Source organism: Spinacia oleracea, chromosome 5, assembly GCF_020520425.1.
Source record: "Spinacia oleracea cultivar Varoflay chromosome 5, BTI_SOV_V1, whole genome shotgun sequence".
NCBI lineage: Eukaryota > Viridiplantae > Streptophyta > Magnoliopsida > Caryophyllales > Amaranthaceae > Spinacia > Spinacia oleracea.
Window position 1 is genome coordinate 18665887 of NC_079491.1, and position 25112 is coordinate 18690998.

The window sequence follows — 25112 nt, forward strand, 5'->3', positions numbered from 1 at the left end:
CTGCCTGTAAACTGCCTGAAAACGCCGACCCTTTACCGCACCCTTCGCCGGACCGAGCTGCTGCTACCTTCGCCGGAAAATGAACGTGCTAATAACCAGCCCTAATCCCCATAACCATCGCCATAACTATCGCCCTAACGTATATTATTATTATTATTATTATTATTATTATTATTATTATTATTATTATTATTATTATTACAGGACCACAGGAGAACCATCCCCAAAAGCTAGCTCAAGGGGAGGAGAGCCCATGATCCTATATAAACCCCACATCAGCCACCCATATGACCGATGTGGGACTTAAGTCCCATACCTTACAATGGACCGTAACATACCACCCCTCTTCGCAGCCACATGCCCTCATGTGGCAGGCTTTGCGCTAGGCAAAGAGAGAAGGTTCCTAGCCCCGGACGAGCACCGGCGTCACCTCCATCGGTCACATGTGGTGCTAGGAGCGGTGGTCGGCTCTGATACCATTGATACATTATTATTATTATTATTATTATTATTATTATTATTATTATTATTATTATTATTATTATTATCGTTATTATTTATTACACCGTCTTAATTTACTGATCATCTTATTTCATTTGTTTTATCGAAATATCATTTTCTTCCACTTCCACTTCCACTTCCACTTCCACTTCATGTTATAACCAGTCGTACAGATCTTCAAATGTGTGTTTCTGTAAAATTTTGAATTTTAGACATGCCATCTTTCTTATCTCCAATAAGCATTTGTGACTTTTATGACCATTTGCATGATGATTTACAATTGGTATTCTAAGCGTGTGCACTCATATTAAATTATACATTATATGAAGTGTGAATGTGCAAACAATTATTGACATGTTTGTGTAACTTTGAGAAAATTATATTGCACCTTCCACCTTTTCTTTAACTCCTCAAACATCTTTCAATGGTATTTCTCAATGATAAATGTTGATAATGATAATGGTATGAATTTCCTCTAGGTGGTGCATCCATATATCCCAATAAATGATACTTCGTATCTAACTTATGAATGACTATTCGATGACAACTATCTGATCATATACAGATATCCAAATCTACCCATTAGCATTTTAAATATTTGTTTTAAGCTACTTTAATTATTTTTCACATTTTTCTGTTGTTGAATATTTTTCCTAATAATGTTATGTTATTAGTGTTTTTAATTATTTATAATAATATTTTTAATAAAAATTTAAAATTATTATGATATTACTGGACCTGGACTGAACGAACTTATTGGACCCGGAGTATGATTTATTGTATTTGAGTTAAGTTAAATTAAGTTCGGTTACTTCAGTTCTAATAAGTTAAGTTCTGTCCAGGCCAGGTCCAATAAGTCTAATAAGTTTAGTTCAATATAGTTCAAATCCAATAAGTTATGTTCAATTCATTTTAGCGCTTCGGTGAATCACTTGAGCCCTGATACATTTTTGGTGCCATGGAGCTAGACCAGTGAGCTTTGGTTCAACGAAAGCGTCACTTTGTTGAATACCATCATATTATTATGGTTAACATTTTTATGGTTTGAGTATAATTTTCAGATTTTTGGTTTACGACTTTCATTTCTCAGAAGTACACCTGACCCCTATAATCAACCAGTCGTAAATAACCCCAAACCCGAATTAACTTGACTTGTACTCAAAAATACAAACTTGAGTTGAACTGGCTCGAATTGGACATGTCTCGTAATTGACCCATATATTAATAAAAGAATGTGTTGGATATTCTTTAAAAAAACTCCTTCCAAAACTACTCCCAGTTACTCCCTCTGTCCCTTAATACTCGTACCGTTTTGACTCTTTACACTATTCACATAATTCACTTTGACCCTATTTTATTTCTAATATATGAAAACAAATATTAGTACATAATATATATTTTCAAAATATTAACATTTTATAAGTTTTTATAATATGTAGTTAAAGATATTGGTGGTCCAAAATGTACATTGACAAGCATGTCCAGTCAAATGGTGTGAGTATTAAGGGACGGAGGGAGTAATAATAGTTTTAAACATGTGTGATGCACATAATGTATTAATATTCCCCAAACTCGACATGAAAGTGGGATAGATCCAACTTGACCACACCATACAGACCAGACCCGTACCCCACCAGGCCACCAAAACGACCCATTTGCATGGTCTATTCCAAAGTAATTATATCATTTACACGCATTACAAGCCAATTAACTTAATAAGCTAGTTACATTGTAGGTTAATCACAGAAGAATTGAGTTCGAAGTTTGCAAAACAATTACTAGATAAATAACGAGCCAGATCATATTATAAACCTGGCTATTTTACGAGGACAAAAGAGCCCCATTATAGGACTAATATTAATTTAATTATAATCATTAAGAAAGAACATGTTTGTAGAAACTTCTTTATAATCATGACTTTACGCTAGTTTTTCTCTGAGGCGAAAGGGATTACTGATTATTAAGAACCGAAAAATGTGTCATATTTACGGAGTTAGGACCCCCCGGTAAAAAAAAAAAAAAAAAAAAAAACACCGATTTTTTTTTAAATTTTTATTTTCTGTTTGGTGAGTGTATGAACATTTAAGGTTCGATAAGTTTCAAGTCCGGCAGTTATAAAGAAGGCAAGCCCTGATCCCGGAGCAGTGCCAAACATGTACTAACAAGTAACAACCCCAGGAGCAGTGCCCTACTGCCCTGGTTCAAGTTACAAATAAATTTGCTTTTTTTTTTTACAGGAAAAATAAAGGGCAAAAAAAGGCCTGATTAACTAAACTACCTTCACCTTGACAATGAATGTCACAGCTTACTTTCATAGTAGGTTTTTGCACAAATGACAAAAAACCCCAGACACCTTAAAACCGAAGCTAAACCAAAATTATCCACGAGCCTCGTAGCTGAACTATTACCAGTCTTAACTCTACTCCCATTTGATTGATTGCTCATGAAAAACTCCAAAGCAGAGTGAACGAACCAAATCCCAACATAATCATGGAAAGCAGTTCTTCGTTCCCTTGATAAATACTTGCAGCCAAACAAAAAAGACCTTAGTCAATTTCTCCCTCCTCAACGTCGTTTGCCGCTGTATCTGGAGCATTATTATTATTATTATGTGGGGCCTCAACTTCCTCCTCTTCTTCATCATCATCTTTCCTGTATAACCCAAGTTGTTCCAAGGGGTTGCTATTTCCCCTGAATCTAAAACTACCAAGACCGCCATTTTGAGAGTCATTTGGGCTTGTATCACCCATAAAACTTGACAGATCATCAGCAGGAGCTGCACTCAGCATCTCAAGATCCTCCATGAACTGGCAATTTTCATTTATATCCACTGTTTTCTCCATCTGTTTATGACGCCAAAAAGATCATGTAAGTGAACAAGAATACAGGAAGTTTCAGAGCTAAAAGAGTTGGAATTCAGAAACTTCCAATTTTATGTTATAAAGACGGGATACTTGTTATACAACAATCCAGCAGAAACATAAGTGTCTTGAAAATTGTAAGCATATAAATCTCTGTAACAAACTGGGTGTTAGAAGGGCGTAGGAAGTAAAACCTTGGCAAGTGAATCAAGTTCTTTTGTCCCCAACTATAAAGTATCAAAGCATAAATTTCCAAACATACTACGAAGTACCATTTGCTCAATCTTACCTTCTGCAGAGCAAGACGTGCCGCCTCCCTCTCCAATTCCCTCTTCCTTTTAGCTTCAGCAGCAGCTTCCGCTTCAGCCTTCCTTCGCGCCTCTTCTGCAGCCCTGGCTTCTGCTTGTAGTCTAGCCTTTTCTGATGGACAGAAATGACAAGTTATATACTTCATATCATTTTGGTATAATTAAGACTGAAAAAGGCACAAGATAAATCAAGCCATTAAGGCAAACATGAAATACTAGGAATAGCGTGAAACCTTCTCTTTGCCTTCTCTCAAGCTCTTCCCTTTCCAATCGTAATTTCTCTGGATCACGCGTTTCACCCTGAACAAAGTAGCATATTACAACACATGACACCAACCGTAATGGAACCAACAAAAGGAAAAACTAAGCAAAGCATTCATGGCACCTTATCAAGAGTCTTTTCTTGAGCTTTGAGTATTGTATCAGCAAATCGGTTTCTCAGTAAAGCAGCGCGGTATAGTTTATCTGGGGAGACTTGCCTCTCAGATGGAGCACTCTCCCCTAACACGTTACAGCTCAAGGGGTAAGACAGCAACTCAAACTAACAGCAAACTCTTCGGTTCATGATTTATTTTCATGCTTACCCTCTTTATGACCATCCACCTCAACTGACAGAGGCTTAGTCTGGGAACTCTGGTCAACTTGGCTCAAGCTGCTCCGACATTCTGTGACACATAAAATAAGGACTTCAGCATAAGATAGCAAAATAAATGCTGAATGGAACAACAAATTTGTTATACACTACTGAAGAAAATCAACGGCTAAGTGCTAAGGGCATCAAATTCATCAGCATGAACATTATTTTTGTCAAAAGAAAAAAAAAAACGAGACATGTAGAAACTCACGATTTATCCCGGCTTCATGATCAATATCACTTTGATTTTGTTCCGTATTTGCTTTGGCATCCACAGTTGGCTACCAACAATACAAATAGATATAAGTACATCAAAACATAATTGAGTTACAGTTTCCCTGATTTTTTTTGGGGGGGGGGGGGGGGGAGGGGGGTAAAAAGAGGGGCTTCACTAATAAGAGAAAATATGAGAAGAATAGAAAAGGTACATCAGAGAAATCAAATCATAATATACTAGAATGTATGTTACAATTGTACCTGCAGCTTGTTACCCGGGGGTAAACCTCTAGCGCCTTCAGATTCACTACTAGAGCTGTCCGAATCTGAAAAGCAAGGAAACAAATACATTAACCCTAGTATCATATCTTAAAATTCCAACAGCTGACGGTGGGTTGAAGTGCCAGAGGCAAGGTTCCATCAGTGTGTCAGAAGAAGGAAGTAGTTCAGAATGAAAAGAGCCAGAGAATCAAAATGGCAGTTTCTCACACTATAGAAACCACCTTCATATGTGCGTTGCTAATTCAATCGTATCCATCAGTTCTAACGGATCAAGAAGCAAAGATAACTACGGTTGAATCTTCCCCCAATACATATGAGTTTCGAACAGAAACCGACAGCATTGCAACTTACTGAAAGTATCTCCTATATTATATGAACACCAAGAGCACTCTGCCAACAAAAGAGACAACCTAGTGCAGCTAACAGATATCAAGAGAAATCACCAAGAGCACTCTGCCAACAAAAGAGACAACCTAGTGCAGCTAACAGATATCAAGAGAAATCACCAAGAGCACTCTGCCAAACAATCAATTTCACAAAGTTTTACACAAAAGTTAAGCAATGGCTACATCTTTGAATGCTTAACCACATATACAAAGGATATAAGGTTAGCAGCTGAAATTTCACTAAAACCTTTTCCTTTAAAATCACATATATGGTACCCCCTCATCAATTCTAATCTGGAACCATAAGGGCTTTTCTTAGAAGTAGCTCCTAGATTTTGAAATTGGAATACCAAATATTTTTTTTAAAACTCATAGTTTAACCACCCTGCCCAAAATCTCAACAGAACAATCACTATGATAGGCCCATACAGAAGACCATTTATATCCCCAAAAAAGGCATGAGCATCTTAGTACGTGGGCTGAATCTCTTAAAAACCACTCATATTCTCAATAATCTCCCAACACGAGACATCACACTCCACCAAAAAACCATCCTCATTGTAGAGCCATAAATCCATACCTGGCTGACATGGATAACTCCACATTAAGATTAAATAAGCTCAAGGTTCAAATACCAATTTTAATAAGTCACACTCCCCCACAACATAACACTCGTCAGTGAAAATCCAAAATAGGCCCATAGATAGAACAACTTTAACCCATAAGAAAAAGGCATAGATGTTTTAGTTGGACTACATCACTTACAAATCAAATATACCTCTCATAATTTTTCAATATGAAACTTACCAGTATTTTACATTGTCTCTCATCCTCAAACCCAAGCCAAATTTGTTATATTCTCCACCAGATAATAATCCCAATCCAATTCGTATTATTGAACATTCAATCTATTAAAAATTTGATAATAAGAATATAGGTCGTAGCCTGGATCTTTTAAAAGTTTGATAAGCATTGGTTGCATACTTGAAAATATCAACCATGTGCAATTGAGCTATTTTGATTTACTCTATACTAACGCAAAGCTGAAACGCAGTTGTCAACAACTCTTTAGGAAACCATGGTGATAGAGAAAACTATGACATAAAATATTTCCCACAAATCACAGCTACACATGCATGTAACTAAAGCTTTCGATGTTTAAGGTAACAAGGTATTAGCTTTAGTGCAACTCAGCGAAGTTGAATATCATTCCAAGTTTTGTATAAACCTTTTTTTTTATCATTCAGCACTAGTGTTGGTGAATATTTTCTTATATGTAAAATGGGATTCTATGTTAAAAAAAGTTAACATGATTGAATATGTTAAATTGTAGTGATAATTAAATTGTAGTGATAATTGTACACCTTACCTATTTGTTCCTTAGTATGATACTATGCAAGAAGGTGGAATAAGAGAGCGCAAGGGAAGGATGACTCCCTCTTAACTTAGGCTCTGTTCTGTTCAACTTATTTCAGACAAAATATGTTCAGATAAGTTCAAACAATATAAGTTCAGCAAAAATAAGTTTTTTTCCAGACATTTTCACACACACACAGTTTATTTCAGACAAAGTAAGGTTTTTTTAGATAAAAGTAAATTTAGATAATATAAGTTCAGCCAAAATAAGTCCAATAGAACGGAGAGAAGATATCTGTTTCAAGTCCAAAGTGCCCAAACTGCTCCGAGAAAATAAAATCCTTCATCCCCCCCTCCCCCCCACACACTCAAGGTGGTTCCGGCTCTCGTCTTATATCTAGGCTCCAGCATCGTAAGCTTTTTCAAAGCATAGATTTTGATCCGACGCAGAAGCTTGCTACTCTTTCTAGTTTAAGGCAAAAAGTGTAGGTACAATCAAAACTAAGAGGTAAAGTGATGACTTGTACCAACTACCAAGGAACCACTTAACAAGGCATCAATCCAAAGGACAAACATACACACCAGCACGATGTAGAAGCTCAGAAGTATGCATCGACTCACCAACACAAGCTCCATGACAATTGTATGTAAAAGCTAGCAACACGAGTGTATCTTGTTTTTTCAAGCAAATCACTTTCATAAGCCATGCCCTAGCACAATCAAAGCAAAGTATGACATGCTACAAAAAAAGACATGCTCGCCAAACAATAATTGATGATTCCTCACACATCTGCACGAAATAACTGAATAAATGGGCAACTCTCCCACAACCCATTAGTTAATCAAGCTTTTTGGCTAATTATCAAAACAAGTTTTTGCTTAAGATCCCAAAGTAAACGGTCAGGTTAACTGGAAGCTCGTCAGCAAGCCAAATCTAGCAGCCCACCACAGAAAACTCAAGACCATTCATACCCTATTAGATTAAGAAGGGGAAAAAACCTATAGGTACACCACCATACAGAACTTCATAGTTTATCAATTTTATCGCTTTTGGCATCCAAAAGGCCACGGTTCAAATAATGTCTATCAAACCTCACAATCACCATGTCAATACAAGATTAGTACCAACGCAAATCAAGAACATAAGTCTGCCAGACTTTCAGTGTAGATTCTAGCATATATTTTGTTCCACCAGTCTTATGGTGAGTTAGTGACAGGGTAATCCTGTTTAAAAATAACTAGTACTGACCTCGTGCCATGATGTTATGTATTAAAGGTGACTATTTTTTCAATTATTCATATGATAAAAGATTATACTTCCTCCGTTCTGGAAATATTGCACCATGATCGACTTTTACTCCTCTAACCGTTACTTTGACTCTTAATATCTCAAATCGTGTGCAAGTAAAAATTATAAAAAAAATAATATTTAGAAAATATATATCGATACGAATCTAACATGACCCCACATGATTAAAATTTCATTACGTACAAATCATAAAAAATGGTCAAAGTCGTAGTGTGAATAGTGTAAAAAACAAATTGTGCGATAATTCCGAAACGGAGGAAGTATGTATTTCATTTCATGTTTTACTAAGAAAACAATGAAGATAGTAATATAAGTTGGTATGACTTTTGAAATTTAAAAAAAACAAAACAAAAAAAAAACTATAAGTAATAGAAAAATAAGGAATGATAACTTATTACCTAGTTAGAATTGCAAAATGAGCCTGGAAAATTATTTCAAGGAGAAAAGAGAGAATATCATTGAATGGAAGAATGAAATTAAGGATATAGTTATATAGCATGAAATTAGAAGATGAAGGAGCATGACATTTATTGGAGTGAAGGGACATGAATTTTTATGGATTGAAGTGGAAAATTAAATTAAAGATGTGGTTATATAGTGTGAAATTAGTAGATGAAGGGGCATAAAATTTATTGGAGGTGAAGAGACATGAATTTTTTTGTGCTGAAGATACATGGAATTGGAGAAGGAATGAGCATGAAACCGGAAGAAAATAAAATGAAAAGATGTTTTCAAGAACGGACACATGGTACTCTAGATTTCTTGCAAATTTTTCTGTCCCTAAATAGTAGTATGTATAGATGATCAGCTACAAAAATGCATCCAAGACGCCTCCATTGTAGTCCACTGTGATCAACTAGTAGTTTTAATGTTGGACATTATAATAGAAAAGTTACCACAACGAAGTTACCCATAATTTCCTAGTCTCGTTTAGAAGTAGCATAATAATATAGTTGAATATTGCCTCCACCCCCTCTACCCTCTCTACTCCTCCACCCATCACTTACTAGATTCATCAGCACCACTCATGTCCAAATATGGCCGGCCAAATCCAGATAAGTCTATTGGATCTAGAAGCAATATTAATAGCCACCAATAGTCCATTGCCCATTTTTCTTCCTTTGTTGCATTGAATCTCTCTTGCTTCCCCAAAACTACAATAGAATGTCCTTTACCAAGTCCTCCACGAGCTTGAGAGAGATCAAGCAAACAAAACCTCAAAAATTGATACGGATAAGATGAAGTAGCAGAAGCAAGGAATAAATGATGAAATTTGCTTATATCAAAGAGCTTGGTCGTAGCTAATGCCAATTAACATTAAGTACAATCCTTTATTGGGATTACAGATTGTAAAATGTAGAGCTAGAATATCACGGGCTCTATCATAATATCTTCTATCACTATACTTCAGCAGCTTCTTACCTAATTAGGATTATCATGAAGGAATCTAATATGAACTTTGTTCAAACAAAAATTATCTAGCAGTTGCAATCCACCCAAGCATTAAGTACACAAGGCCAAACAGAACAAAGTAGTAAAAAAAAAAAAAGACTCGGAGCGGAAGAAATACTTTCTAATTTCCGCAAAATAGACTACGGTATTGCCCATTTAATACATGAATATTGAATACACATAAATCCAGCACAATTTCTTTAGAATTTCATGGCACAGCAACACCCAAAATCGTGTAAAAAAAATCGCAAAAAGGATGCATGCGGTGCCTTCCAAATGAGCAAAAAAGCTTCTTCAAATGAAATGAGGGTAACTTTTGATCAAGTCAGATACCAATATTTCAGTAACCTAAATATTTCACAGTGACCCTTCCAAAAACTTGATACGTAATATGCGAAAAAGCATTAGCAATAATCGAGCGGTGAGTCAGTAACCATCCTATGCGAAATATGTTATAGTACCACAAGGCAACAATGTCCTAATATGACTCCACCCTTCCCTTGTCCACAACCCAACACACAGACATGCATTGGGGAGAAAACATCTCCCTAAAGGAGGAAGAAGGTAGACAAAAGATATTTAAAAAAAAATTAAGTAAATAAAGGTCTCACTATGAAGGGGGGTCATTCTGAGTCTCTAGAGGGCTTTCCATTGAATCAAATGGAAAATTTCTGGAATATAAAGAAAGCACTAGCCAAGCATGTTTTGAGCTCCATCTCATCACATGGAGCAAAAAAACAAAAAAATATACCTCACATAAATCCTACTCCAAACAAATAAGCCTCAAATTTACGGGATGACAGCAAGTGACACTAAGATTTGAATATTAACCCTCCTTCCTAGATCAAAGATCAGCCATTCAGTTCAGAAGTGAGAAGTGGAGAATAAACAGCTCAGTTCAGAGATGAAGCAAAAGTTAGTTCTAAGACAAAGTGCAATCAACAATATTCAAATATCACAACCGAAATTCAAAAAAGAGTGTAATTTCTGTAGCATTCAAATATAACCAAGTTCAAAATTATAATATGTTACTAGATAAACTAAAGTCAAAAACAATTAAATTACCAAGAAAAGCAGCTCTATGTTCCTACATTTTTTGTCCCAAATCATTCCTCATACTTCATATCCTCATACTTCTTAATCATTCTTCTAAGATCTTGTCATTAGGAATCATTTAAAGTTTCTGATGAATTTTATTTTATTGGTGAGAGGGACCACTGCAATATAAAAAAAAAAAGGTACAAAATGTATAGAAAGTTTCCATGACTCATTATTTCTATGGGAGTATTTGGTTCGCGGATTTTTGGTATGAGGTGTAGGTTTGGAATAGATAAAAACGATATTATGTGTTTGGAATGAACCAAACTCCATACCTCAAATCGTGTATTGGGTCCAGAAACCTAAGAGGGGAGGTGGCTTTGGATCATGCCATACCTCTCGACATCAAATCAAGGGGACTATATTCAATCTTAAACTTAACCTAACACATGGTATTAGGATTTAAGTTCCAACTCAATACACCCTACCTTCATTCCTGATTCCAAAGTTCACATCACACGTGACCTAAAGCCCAGAATAAGTACCCTAAGAAGTTGGAAGCAGGCATGGCAATACCGTATGTCCGTATCAAATGAGAGAAGAGAAAGAATTTAAAAAGAAAAATCACTTGTACAAAAGCTATTATTGGTAGTGTGCAAAACCTAGCAATTACCATAGAAATAAAGCTGGATCAAAACGAATGGAAGGTGTTAGTGGTGGCAGCATAAATAGAACGCCCTCCGTCCTACACTCACTTCCACTTACCTACTTTAGAATAAAGGATCCTTGTGAAGTGGTGGATCCCATTTCCTTCTACTAGTCCTCTCTTCATCACATTAGCCCATTTTCTCCCACAATTCAACAATTTTTCTTATTATTTTGTCTCCATATCTAGTCACTACTTAACTCACATTTAACCACTTACGGACCACAATGACTAGTTTTCTTAATATACGTGACAAAGCCTGATTGGGAGGGAGTATGTCAAGGATATAGTTAAGCATCTGATGGAATGTAGAGCAAGTATTTACCAAATACGAAGAGAGCCTTTCTACTATGTAACAAGCATGCTGAATTGTCAGTAACATACAATAAAGAGCTCTTAAAAAGGAACCGAAGCTAAAAAGTTGACAAAAGGACCAACCACTAGATGATGAGCCCGAGTCACTGCTGGAACTGGTAGGACTACTGCATCTATTGTTCTTATTGGCTGTATCTTTCTCTATCTCCACTGGAGGGAAGCTTGAAATGGGATGGTCAATACCCCCAATATCAATATCCTCGTCAACTGCATCATTGCCTGAGATATGAACCATCCAAAAAAAACACATAAAGGAAGTTAGATAGTTATACACAGCACTAACTCCTACATTAGCAAATGGTGATCTATCATTTTTCTATACGGATCAGAAATAACCTTTTCCAGCTTGAATAGACGAATTGCTAAACCCGGACTCATTATGTAGCTGTAACAATAAGAAAAAAAAATCATGAATGGAATAATACAAACTTAGCACTTCACCACACAGCCAGCACAAGAAGTCACAGACAGATGAAGGGGGGGGGGGGGGGGGGGGGGGACTAAGAGTAAGCGCTTCTCAAAACAAAACTATAAAAGAGTAAGCTGAACCCACAGATAATAAAGCATAAAGAAGTACCTCCATTTCGCAGGGTTCAGCCCTTGTCTCATTCTTCTTTTTTTCCAACAGGAAATCATCTAACAACTTTCTTAGCTTAAACAGGACATCATCACTGAGAGCATCAATATCAATCTCAATCTCATCCTCGTTGCCTTGCCCATCAGCAGAACTATTTGCTTTCAAGAATTCGATAATAGTATCCGGCAAATCAGCAATCAATCCCTCCAATTCCGCGCTCAAATTACGCCTCTCGTCAAGTGTCATGACCTTCTTAATAGGCTGTGATTTCACTGCATATCCCACGGGAGCAACCTTCTTTTTTTTAGAAGGAGGAATATGATGGGCTGTTGGTTCATTTCGAATGGGAGCATCTAAATGTGAAGGCAACCCCTGAACATCTGTCTTTGTTGGGATCTTTTTTTCAATTACTTTCCACCTCTGCTCAAAACTTTTACTAAGTGTCTGAGCCATGAAATGAACATCATTTCCAGGTGGATTGTACGTCAATGCATTTGAAAAAGTAAGCCTAACATCTGCAGCGAAGGCCAACGGATTTGTGTACTCCCCTCTGGATAACTTGTTTCTGATTGTGCCAAAATCCATGGGGTGCTTAATAACAGTAAAATAATCAGGAATATTCAGCTTGATGACATCAACGGGATCATTAAAAACCCAACCATACTGATTAGTCATCAACCAACTCAAGAGGTTTTCACATCGTTTCATCAGCATAGGGTTAGCAGTGTTCATTGACACGATTTGCTTTGGAGGATCAACCTGTCCAGGGAAGCCCTTTTTCGCACGGGGCCCATTACGTCCTACAGGCTGTTTCTTCCCCTGTACTGGATGTTCAGGCCGTCTCAATGGATTCTCAAGTGGAGGCCTCTTCTGCCCATCACTGCAACTACGAATGTCACTTGCTGGTGATAAGACAATAGCATTTGTACTGAACGATGCAACTCTCCTCTGTAAAATCCGAACCTCTTCAAGCTCCCTCCTCAACCGAATCTCCAAGTCCTTCCTTTCAGTCATCGACATCTTGGAAAAGGAAAGAACTTGCATAGGAACCCCAAACTGATCATGACAATCCCCATTTAAACTGATGCGCTTCCTCTTCGGAGAGCAAGAATCCTCTGATAGAGTCATCTCAGTGTCTACTCGTCCCGAGCTCCCAAAACCCTCTGACTCAGCCATGGTTTCCACAGTATGCCGGTAATCCGAAATCATTCCCCTTTGGTTCCCAACAGCGAACTTTCTTGATTTTCCCATCATCTTTCCGGAACTTATCAAAGAGCAAGTCTTAAATTCCTTTTGTCCAGTGTACACTATGGGCATACCCGTCCCTGAGCCAGGGCAGGAGGGGCGCCCGCCCTGGTCCCAGGAAGAAAAGGATAATATGATTTTCAAGTACAATTACGAGCTTGGTATAGACTAATTCGACAAAAAAAACAAAAAAAAAGCCAGCAAAAAAACCCAAAATAATGTATTTAAGAACAAGAATTCATCATCATATCAGGCAACAGAATGTAATTGAACAGTTTTGGATCTATAACATCAATAGAAAATTCCAATACAAAATAGAAAATTGAAGAAAACAGATGAGGAAAAGAAGCTTTACACTGTCGTCAACACCGCGAATAGCAGCGAGAGAATAAGTGAGGATTAGCAGAAGCGCCGCCGACTAAAGGTGGTGATACGACTAAAAGATGGTTGTTTTATGGGAGGAGAGTAGTTAGGGTTTTAAGAGGAGGAGGCGGAAGGAGATGAAGAGCACGACGAGATCTCCGGCGAATTGAAGATTGAGGAGAGAGAAAATTGAATTGGGGTTTTTGATTGAGGATTTTAAGAGAAGGAGGCGGAGGCAATCACAATTCCGGAGGCGGGAGGAGGAGGAAGAAAGACGAAAGAGATGAAGAGCAGATGCGAGTTGGAGTTTGAGGAGAGAGATTTTTTTTATTATTATTTTTCCAGAAGTTTTTTTTTCCTTACAAAATATTACGGAGAAATAAAAAAAAAAAGGAAAGGATAAGTTTTTGGAAAATTACTTTTACTTCCTAAAAAATTGATAAATTATATTTTACCACCTAAAAAATTATATTTTACCACCTAAAAAATTATATTTTACCATCTAAAAAATAAAATAAAAATTATTTTACACTTCAACCACAAATTAGATGGTGCAAGCGTGTGTACGTAGATTTAGGTACATCGGGATCAAAACGACATAAAAAAATACACAAAACGCACCTGTATCATTAAATCCCGAGACAAAAACAACAATTCCTTTTAACAAAAGAACATTAAAGGCTCTGTTCTTTTCAGCTCTGTTTTTCGCATTTTATTTGTTTCGTTGTTCTTCTTGCGAGTATATATTCTTCTGGATTTTTATGTTAGAGAGAAAGTGCGAACTAGGTCTAAAATTGCTTTTTGAGAGAGAAAGTAAGAAAAAAAATCGCAAAATTCGTTAATTTTTCTGCTTCAACATCAAATTCAATTGATTCTTCTTCTTCAAATCTGAATTCTGCAGCTGATAATCAGATTTTGGGAGATAATTTATCAATTTTGTAATAATAAATTGTTTGTTTTTTATGATTTTGATTTTCTAATAATCAGGTTTTTGATGATTTTGATTTTGTAATGATCGTGTTTTGATGATTTTAATTTCGTTGATTTTGAAGATTTTGATTATGTAATTACGTTTTTTTCCCAGAAAAGAACAGTTTCACGTATTTAAAAAACATATGCTCGTATTAAAAGAACAATTTCATTGTTAGTAGAAAAATAGACCATTTATGTTTCATAATTTGTTCTTTTATTTTATTGTGTTTTTTTTCTTATTATTTTCAATTTAATTTGTGCTTCATAATTTGTTCTTTTTTTGGTGTTCTTTTTCGTATTATTTTCTATTTATCTCTACACGTTGATTTTGAAGATTTCGTTGATTTTGAAGATTTTGATTATGTAATTCCATTTCTTTTCCGGAAAAAAAACAGTTTCACGTAATTAAAGAACATATGCTCGTATTTAAAAAAAAAAAACAATTTCACTATAGTAGAAAAATAGGCTATTTGAGTTTCATAATTTGTTCTTTTTATTTTATGGTGTTATTTTTCGTACTATTTTCTATTTATCCTTTGTTCTTTTGATTGTGTTCTTTTTCTTGTTATTATACATGTTAACTTATTATTTTTTCAGATATTATGAATAATGTGCTTGATAATTCATAACAGGATGATTCTAATGATGATTCAGAATCATATGTTGTTGTGGAACAAGGTACTTGACTTGTTCTTTTAGTTCTTTTAGTCTTCCCATTTGTTCTTTTTTACAATATTCTGTTAAAAAAACAAAATAAAAACACATGCACAGTTCTCGCTGTGCAGTCTTTAAGAATTTTTCATCTCCTTCTCAGTTATTCTTTCATTCTAATTCGTATTTTGTCATTTTCCATTTTTCAACAACTATATATATATACTTCCTCCGTTCCACAAGTATTGCACCATGTTGACTTTTACACTATTCACGTTGTGTCTTTGACCATCTTTTGTAAAATATACGTAAAAAGTATGTAATCATGTGAGATCTTATTAGATTCGTATCAATATATATTTTCTAAATATCAATTTTTTATAATTTTTACTTATACATAATTCGAGAGATAAAGAGTCAAAGTCATGTATTGTAAAGCGTGAAGTCAACATGGTGCGATATTTTCAAAACGGAGGAAGTATATAATATTTTACTTATGAATCATAATCATTAGTCATTTTTGAATTTCCGAAATACATTTTAGAGAGAAAAAGATGAGAGGATTTATATTCTCTCAACATAAGAGTTATTTATTGAGAGAGAAAGTGAGATGGTGAGTGAAAGAGTAAAAAAATACATCTTCTCCTTATTCTCTGTCTAAAATTCCTTTTGAATTTTTTCTCCTTAGTTGAAAATGAGTGAATAAAGCCAAATTCTACTTTGATTTTATGTTATTTTCGAAAAAATATGATCAACATCAAGAGAATCGCAAGAGTGCATGATATTTTTCTGATTGAGATCAGTTTTTGAAGATTTTAAGTTATTCATGCTGCTGTTGAGTTTTGATCGAGTGTTTAAGGTACACTTCCTTGTGCTTTCATATACCGTTCTTTTCAAATTGTAATGTTCTTTTTTTAAAGTTGATTTTTGTTGTCTCACTCCGTATAATTTTCTCATAGGATTTCTTTTAAATCTATAAAGAGTTATTTTGTACATGTAATAATAATAAAAATAATAATAATAATCTTTATAATAAATCTATGTATAACTGAATTATTAACATAATTAAGTTAAAAAGAACAAATATACGTTTTAAAAGAACATTAATCTCGTTTTAAGTCTAACCTGGTTAAAGTTTTTTTTATTAAATTATAACACACTTTTAATTAAAAGAATAAATTATACTAAAAGAACAAACACGACGTTTAAAAATAACATAGATCTCATGTTTTAAGAACACAATTACCGTACTTTTTTAAAAAAGAACAAATAATAGTTATAAAAAGAACATAGATCTTGTTTTAAGTTCAAAACCATTAATGAGTTTATTTTTAAAAAATAAATAAATTAGAACACAATTTTAATTAAAAGAACAAATCGCACTTTCTAAAATAATATAGATCTGGTTTTAAGTTTAACATCATTAACACATTTAAATCTTCTTTCTTTAAATTAGAATACAGTTTTAGAAACATCATAAATCTGGTTTTAAGTCCAACAAATTAAATCAACGTCGTTTCATCTTCTTTTCTTAATAGAACACATGATTCGTAGGAAAAGAACAAATAATATTTATAAAAGAACATAGATCTGCTTTTAAATCCATCAAAATCGTATTTTGTTATTTTTTAATATTTACGTTGCTTATGTTCTTTTTTAAATTATTAACTTTTTATAATTAAAACACTAAATGGTTTGAAAAGAACATGGATCTGTTGTTCTTTTCGTCCCTTTCTTTCATGTTTTGTTTGATAAGGCAACAAAAATGTTGTTTTCTTCATGTGTTTTGTTCTTTTTTCCGTTATTTGTTGTCGTTTTTTTAATTTTGAGTTTTTGTAATTTTCTTTTTCGGTTGGTTTTGTTCTTTGTGTTTTATAAAAAAACTTGTTGTTGTTCATTTTTTTTATATATATAATTTATAGATACTTGATTATTTTTGTTGTTTTCCTGTTGCATTTTTCACATGATGTTCTTTTTGAAAAATAGTTGTTCTTTTTATAGTTTGTCAGGAGATAGAATATGTGCTTTTCATTTTTTTAACCTTTTCTTTAGTTTTTTTTAAAAATATTGGTGTTCCTTTCAGGTTTTGGTTAATGTTCTTTTCGTTTACTCTATTATGTTCTTTCTGTTTAGTTTATTACGTTCTTTTTCGTTTATTTGCGTTTTGTTTTTCTTTTTGCGATTTGTTTTAATGTTTGTGTGTTTTGGTGCAGGTGCACAATTATCTATGTGCACGCCCCTGCACCATCCGCATGTTGCCTCTTGATGGACGGAAATGATATGTGCCTATGTAGGCTCATTTCAACGGTCATATCTCTGGTTTCCTTCTCTTCTCCCACGATTTCCATGTATATAAGCTATCATTTGCCTTTACCTTTCGTTAATTCACATAACTTGGTAATAATTCTTTTTCAGATTTGCAAAGGAAAATCAAGTTGTTTAAAGGTATGATTTATCTTTAATTTGCATCAAAAAGTACCCCACATTACATTTCCGTCTATCTTTCCGTTAAGAGTTGGTAAAAAAATAAATTTATTTTTTAGGCCGTAAAATACAATTTCTACTTTTTAGATGGTAAAAAATAATTTGTCAATTACATTAGGTGTAAAAGTCAATTTACCTAAAATTTTATGTCATGGATTTAAAATTGTGCGATGGGAAGTATGGAGTATTGAATTACTAAAGTAAAAAAAACAATAAAACATTCGTCCCACGTTTAGTTTTTACACGTACCGGAACACATTATTTTGAGAGATAAGTTATTGTTTGGTTATGACATATTATTTTAATGAAAAAGTAGATGTGAAATAAAATAGTGGGGTATTACTTTATTGAAAAGTACTCCGTAGATGTTGAAAGTGAGAGATGGTGAGACCCTAAGTTTTTGGTAGTGGGAAGAGAGATGTATTAAAATAATTGTGTGGTCTTTCCCAAAATAGAAGTGGAAAAAGTAATCTAGAACGGTTGTAAATAGAAAGTGTAAAAACTAATATGGACAGAGGGAGTATAATCTAACTTAAAAATCAAAATTGTTAGTACATGTAAGGCTCTGTTTGGTTCAGCTAAATTTGACTGAAATTAACTCGTCTAATTAACCGTATTTAACTGGACTTATCTGAACCTATCTGTAGGGATTTATTTTCGGTTAGTTTTGAAAAGATTTTGAAATGGGAATTTTCATGGTTTTAACAAGTCGTGTTTGACAAAATATTAAAACACAAAATTTAACCAACACATGAAAAATCATGTGTGCACCAAGTGACTTGATATTTTACTATATAGCGCTCTAAGGGGAGCCACTTAGAGTTCTTGATTAGTCATGCATTGATTTTATACATTCTTAATGCTAATTTAAACTTTAAAATACCCTACGGCTTGAAATATTTGAAGGGGTCGCCACCAAGAAATTTGAAGTTTGTTTGGAAAGAATAAAAATACTGAGATAAAGAATCGGACTTGAAACAACAAAACAGAGATCTGGGATCGGGAACACGACATTTATTCAGATTAACAAGAGAGTCTGCATTTTTTTGAAGCAACGATTATGTTCGTAGAAAATGCTAGCATGATACTAAGTTTAGGTTAGTTTGCATGCAAGTTTAGAACATTGAATTAGAAATTTGGCGATCCTTGAAATTAATTTAATTAATGGGAACCTAAGTCGGTTTTGTCCAATTAATTTAATTAATTAATTTGGTGATCTTATTAGTCATGATAGAACTTTTGTAGGTCTTGAATTTAGCATAAAAAGGTGATGCACATATATAAACACAAACATGCATCACAAGTTGAATATATAAAACTTGAATTGAAATAACATGAATTGAAGGAAAGCATTAACCAAGCATTAAAAATTGAAAACTTGAATTTTGAAGAATCTATACTAAATTTTTTAAACGGGATGATTTACATGCCACGTGTCATCCTCCCCTTTTATTTATTTTTTCTTTAATTTTTAAAACCAAATAACACATTTTCCTATTGTGAGGGGGTCGAAAAAGCACGAGGTTAATGCGTGACCTCGTCCCTCGTGGGTGTGACGATTCTTTTATTCAATCAAGTGTAATTGGATTTCCTGTGAGTATACACCCAATTGACTAGTAATATAGGAGTCGCCATTCAGTTTTTAACGACAATGAGAAAAACTGACAAAACCCGGTTATCGTGACATAAAAGGAGTGCAATTATGTTTGACCACGACGGCCGTAGGTTCCCTTGTGATCCCTGGTGTGGGGATCTCTCAACATACACCCGCAAGGTAGAGATTAAGGGTTCGGGGGACTGTAACTACCGAGAGGAGTACTCGCTCGTCGATAACTCCAGAGGCAGGATATCCTTACTAGCTCAGCATAAATAATTAAAGGGACATGCGTTAACTATTAAACTAATCTGAGTTGATTTTAGCAATATGCAACATATAATACTAGATTGATCGCGATTATCTGATTTAAATAGCATTAAGGGACCTAGCATGATAATCCAATTTCCCAAAAATATTATATTTGTTAGGCGTTATAGAACAATCAGATTTAGTTAGTTTAACAGTTCATAAAAAGGGTGAGGAAAGCGATTAAATCATCGAAAAGGGACACATTACGACGCACCCTTGAGAGGTGCGTCACGGTTCTCAGAAAATTAACCACTTTGACTTTGCTATTTCTCCTTTTTATTTAACGAATCTCAAATTATGGGACAGGATACGTTCTGTTCGATTTATGGATCGATTGCGACAGAACGCGTGAACAATTTCGCAGCGTGAGGCTTAGGCTAAGGGTTGGAGTCAATACTCAGAATATGAATTGTGTGTGTTGTGTGTTTCTTTCACGTCGAATTTGGGGCTGTATTTATAGGGAAGAGTTCGTGGAAAGATAGAATTGCAGAGTTCTAATCCACAAAGAATTAGGAAAAAACACGTACCCAGGTATTTTCAGCGCCCAGGCCTGGGCGCCGAAGATTTCGGCGCCCAGAGCCAGGCATTGATAATAGGGTCTGGGCTGTTTTCTTAGTCAGATTCGGATTCCTGAAATCCGTAGTGTTTGAGACTTAATCGAGCCTTTTAGTGCGTATCAATTTCATGACAGAATGCGTCTGGGCCCGTTACGAACTCTAGGCTCGTTAGGATTTTAATTAATACGTAACTCTTATTTCTGAATCATATTAGGAATAGGATTCTCGCAGTTTTCTATCTCATTTAGGATTTATGTTGGAGTGCAACACCTAATTCTGACAGGTTTCTATCTTTTATGACTTGCCACTTTTAGAAGCTACCTTTTACGGCAGTTACTATTTTTAACAGGTTTCTATAAATAGCAGGTTTCGGGTGAAATGAAAATGGGAATTGAGATACGTTTATTTTATAGGAGATGCGTTGTCAAGTGGAGATTTATGCTTTCATCATCGAACCTTTCCCTTTCGGGAATGAGGACAAAAGTACGTGTCTACACCTATCTCGCTGTGGTTCATTTTAACTAAACCATTATGTATTTTTATTCACTTTTATTAGCTAGAATTCGAACTTCAATTGAAAATTATATATTAACTCCATTCTCGTCTTCTACTATTGTTTCTACATTGTGATTTTTCATTCTTTATCTCATTTGTTACATGAAAACTAGTTTTTAGCATGTGTAATGCACGGGTTATATATTTTATTAAATCTACATAATGATTATGATATATAAAAGTTAAAAGGGAAGTGAACTAATCAATTATTCCACCGGCCATTGATGAATTAAGAATTTAAGATGTTATTTATATGAAATAAAATTAATTAAAAGTATATGGAGAGTCATGTAAGATTTTTATTTTATTTTATTTTTAAAATAAAATTAACTTTAAGGGTAAATAGAACAATTAAAAAGGAAAAATATATAAAAATAAGAAGATGACACGTGATAAGAAAATCATTGTGTTTTAAAATATTAGTATATATTTGACTATTTTTTATTAATATATAAACTCGTGCATCGCACGGGCTAAAAACTACTTGAATTTCAAATAATCAAGAATGTTCAATTCGAGTTGACACCTTTTTCTCGAATCTTTTAAAACTTGTATTAATCTAACTTAAAGTGAGGTATCGATTTTGAAATTGATGTTTGAAATCGATTTCTGAATACGGAATTTTAGGACTTGTTGTAATACCCCGTATTTTTAAGTAATTGTAAATATATTTAATTATATTTATAAAGCATTTTATAGATTTTATCAATTAAAGTTGCATTTAAATATTTATATAAATGTATTTTATTAATTAAAAATAATAATTATTTTTAATTTGAGAGAAATTAATTAATTTATTTTAATTTGGGAAATTTAATTAGGTTTTAGAAAAGCAAAACGAGTTTTAAAATATTCTAGCTCAACCCAATTTCAATTGCTAGCCCAAACATATCAAGCAAGCCCAATCTTGTTTAATAAAGCCCATCTTTGAATTTCCTAATCTTGGCCCATGTAGGAATTGAAACCTATAAATACCCCTTCGATGTTTCATAAATCCCCACACACATAATTTCATTAAACCCTCATAAACTCTCCCTCGCTTTCTGTCTCCTTTTCTCGTCTCTCTCTCTCTCTCTCTCTCTCTCTCTCTCTCTCTTCTCCTCGTGTTGAGTATCCTGCGCGCAACAACCCAGTAGCAGCACGCCCATGTTGCCTTCGCCTTCCCCGTCGATGCACTCGCGCCCTCGCCCTGCTCGCTTCCTGTGCCTTCACTCAGCGCCAGCGTGCCCGTAGCCCCGCACAAGAGTAGCAGCAGCACGCGGCCAGCGCTGCTGCACCGCCCTTCCTCCCTCTTTGTTCTATCCGGTCGCCGACCACCACCACCATTATTGCCGTGCTATTTTGGCCAACCAGTATGATTTCTCTTCTTCCCAATCTATCTCTTTTTAAATTATTGTTTTAAAATTTTGATAAATTATTTTGATTGGTGATTTAAATTATTTTTGGGATTGGTTATGAACACCAAATTATGGATTTTTGATGTTGGATTATTGATGATGAAATTACTTTTGAATTTTGTAATTTGCAGATTTAAATTATAAAGTAAAGCTTTAATTTTTAAGAGTTTTTTTGATTTTAATGATGAATTAGGGTTAGGGTTTCAATAAACTCATATGATTAATTGATTAGCATAATTAAATGTTGATTTTAATTATGATAATCAATATGAATTTCCATATTTGTTTATTATCATTAAAGTGTCAATTTTTAATGCTTTTATGCATGAAACAATTAAATTTCATGCTAGGGTTTTAAACGATTAATTGGAATTATTATTTTCATTAATAACGATTTATTTCTAATTAATTCAAGCGATTTAAAATTTAATAACGATGTTGGAAATTTAATGAACATGAAGATTAATAAAGGATTATTTATTTTATGTTAGGAGAAATTGCAAGTGAATCACAAAATGGCCTCTCTACGTAGGTATTCAAGGTACGTACAAGTCTAGGGCGACCCAATTTAATCATGTGCTTACATGTTATGTTTGTATTGTTGTAATTCATGTTTACTTGGATTGCTGAATTAATGTTTGAGTATGTGAGCAAGCATGTTGTTCTTGTAACAAGCATGTTATCCAAGTATGTTTTATGCATGTAAGGTTTATGCGCATGCAAACAAGTTATGTATGCTATTGTACGTAATCGTTCGTGTCATGTTGCACTATTTAGTAAACCATATGTGCTTTGCCTTAGTGTAGGGTATACATTTTCAGTAACCACATATGTAGGATATACAACATTCTTAGTAAACCACATATGTAGGGTATATATTAAAGAGTCATTGTCAAGATGAATTGAATTAGGAATCATTCGTGCCTAGTGCACAACTCGCATCACTAGTGGAAAAACAATCATTTGCATCACCATATTTGCCTCGCACATTTAAACATGTGACGCAATTGACAGTTATTAGCATTAAAATTAGCAATTTGGGTCGCAGAATTACTAATCAGCGACGCAAATGACTCTAATATGTTTTCAGAGTAATTTGCGTCGCAGATTAGTAGTAATACGACGCAAATTATTACATTATGTGCGTCGCAGAATTACTAATCTGCGACGCACAGGTTGTAAAAAAAATTCGGAGGATTTTAATTTTGGTTTCCCTCCTCCCGCAATTTCTCTACTGACCTAAGTCTTCTACAATTCCCTTTACTCCTAAACCAAATTAAGCCCAACACTGAACCTCACTGGCGCTGCACCGCCGTCGGACCTCACTGCCGCTGCACTGCCGCCAACAGGCCATTTAATTCGTCTTGAAAACGCAGCCCAGCCACTACGGCAGCTGCTGCTTGTATCGCCGCCGACCACGGCAGCCTGTCGTTGTGACGCCGCCGAACACGCCACCGCCCACACCACCCACATGCATGTTAACAATAATGTTTAGGACTCACATGTAGAATCATGTTGAGAATGAACAAAGGAGTAATTCATTAGAGTCATTTGTATGTTGTTCACAAGTCCTAAAGGATCTTTAAAAGAAGCATTGTTTGGTTGTTGTTCGTTTATAAAGTGTTTATTTGATTGTTGTCTTGAGTCGGCTTTTAATAAATTATTAATCCCGTAATAAACGTAAAGTGAAACCGAATAAGTTTAAAAACTCTTAGAACGTATGCACCTTGAGTATGAACAATGGGGGAAGTACGAGATCGGAGGGCAGTTACTTCTATTTGGTAATACAAGAAATTGTATTGTTTTTTATATGCGCTGGGAATTCCATCAACAGAGTTGACATAAGGTTACTATTATTTCTTTTAGTGTTTGGTTGACTCACAACACTCGTTCACTGGACATTTCTTTTTCAAGGATTCGTTCGATGCTTATTCTAATTAATCTATAAGTCAAGAGTCGTGTCTTGAGTCGAGTCTTGTATTTATGATTAATTGTTTATTAGTTGTCTTTCGCATGTGATTTCAATTATTGTTTTTGGAATGAAGAATGTTAGTTATAGGATTTTCTTTATCTTGTAGTATTCAACCTTTTGGTGATTACGTGCTTTATGTCTTTCGGTCATGGAATTTGCCATAATGACCGTATGATGATCCATCAATTGCACTTGCGTTGTTGGGGAATAGATTTTTAATAAGCAGGATTTCTAGAGGTGACTTGCAAGCCAAGTAATCTTTCAGGATGAGGTTGATTTAGAGAGATTATTTTACTTGCATTGTTTAAACTCTATTTCTATAATTAGTCTATACTATTACTATTATTGCTTAATGGATTGTTTTAATTTGGATATTTTGGTTTGGGCCTTTATGGTTCCAACTTGTAGTAGAGGCCATTAACTATTATTTATATTTTGAAAGTTAGTTTTTCCGCTGCGTAATTTTGTACTAGCCTTAACCGTTATCACAGTGGCGGACTTGATGACACATCTATTAGCGAACTGAAGTAATGCTTTAGTAATTCCTTTATTTGAGTTGGAAAATAGTTTTGTAAAAACAAGAAATTATTAGGGTGTTACACTTATAACTTGAAAATTTAGGAGACTTCTAACACCCTTTAAGAAGAAAGAAGTTTCTCTTGCTATTCACATAGTATTGAAATGATTGTTTTGCCCTTATCGAAAATGTATGATTGAAAACTTGAATTTTGAAGAATTGATTTCAGAGAGTCAAGGATGTTCGAGTGTGACATCTTGTTCTTGAAAGCTTCTAAAACTTAGATTAATATAACTTAAAATGAGGTTTCTCAACATAAAGTATCATAAATTTTGAAATTGATGTTTGAAATTGATGTTTGAAGTCAATCTGTGAATACGGAATTTTAGGATTTGTAACTTTGAAAAATAGGAAACTTCTAACACCCATTAAAAAGCAAGAACTTTCTCTTACTACATAATAGTGAATAATTGTTTGCCCTTATTTTCCTTC

General features: G+C 34.4%; 1 protein-coding gene across 2 annotated transcripts; it reads right to left on the reverse strand.

Moving 5' to 3' along the window:
* Positions 1 to 2613: 2613 nt before the first annotated feature.
* Positions 2614 to 13935, reverse strand: LOC110805030 (transcription factor GTE10-like). 2 transcript variants are annotated; one of them, XM_022010632.2, is made up of 11 exons: positions 13602 to 13935; positions 12002 to 13308; positions 11761 to 11809; positions 11488 to 11643; positions 4782 to 4846; positions 4516 to 4585; positions 4255 to 4335; positions 4056 to 4171; positions 3904 to 3970; positions 3652 to 3782; positions 2614 to 3344 (listed from the first exon to the last, which is right to left on the reverse strand). In XM_022010632.2, the coding sequence occupies exons 2-11, from the start codon at positions 13253 to 13255 to the stop codon at positions 3048 to 3050; spliced, it is 2286 nt and encodes a 761-aa protein (XP_021866324.1). In that variant the 5' UTR covers positions 13256 to 13308; positions 13602 to 13935; the 3' UTR covers positions 2614 to 3047. The 2 variants fall into 2 exon arrangements, with proteins under 2 accessions (XP_021866324.1, XP_021866323.1); XM_022010631.2 differs by having other exon boundaries at positions 12002 to 13354.
* Positions 13936 to 25112: the final 11177 nt, after the last annotated feature.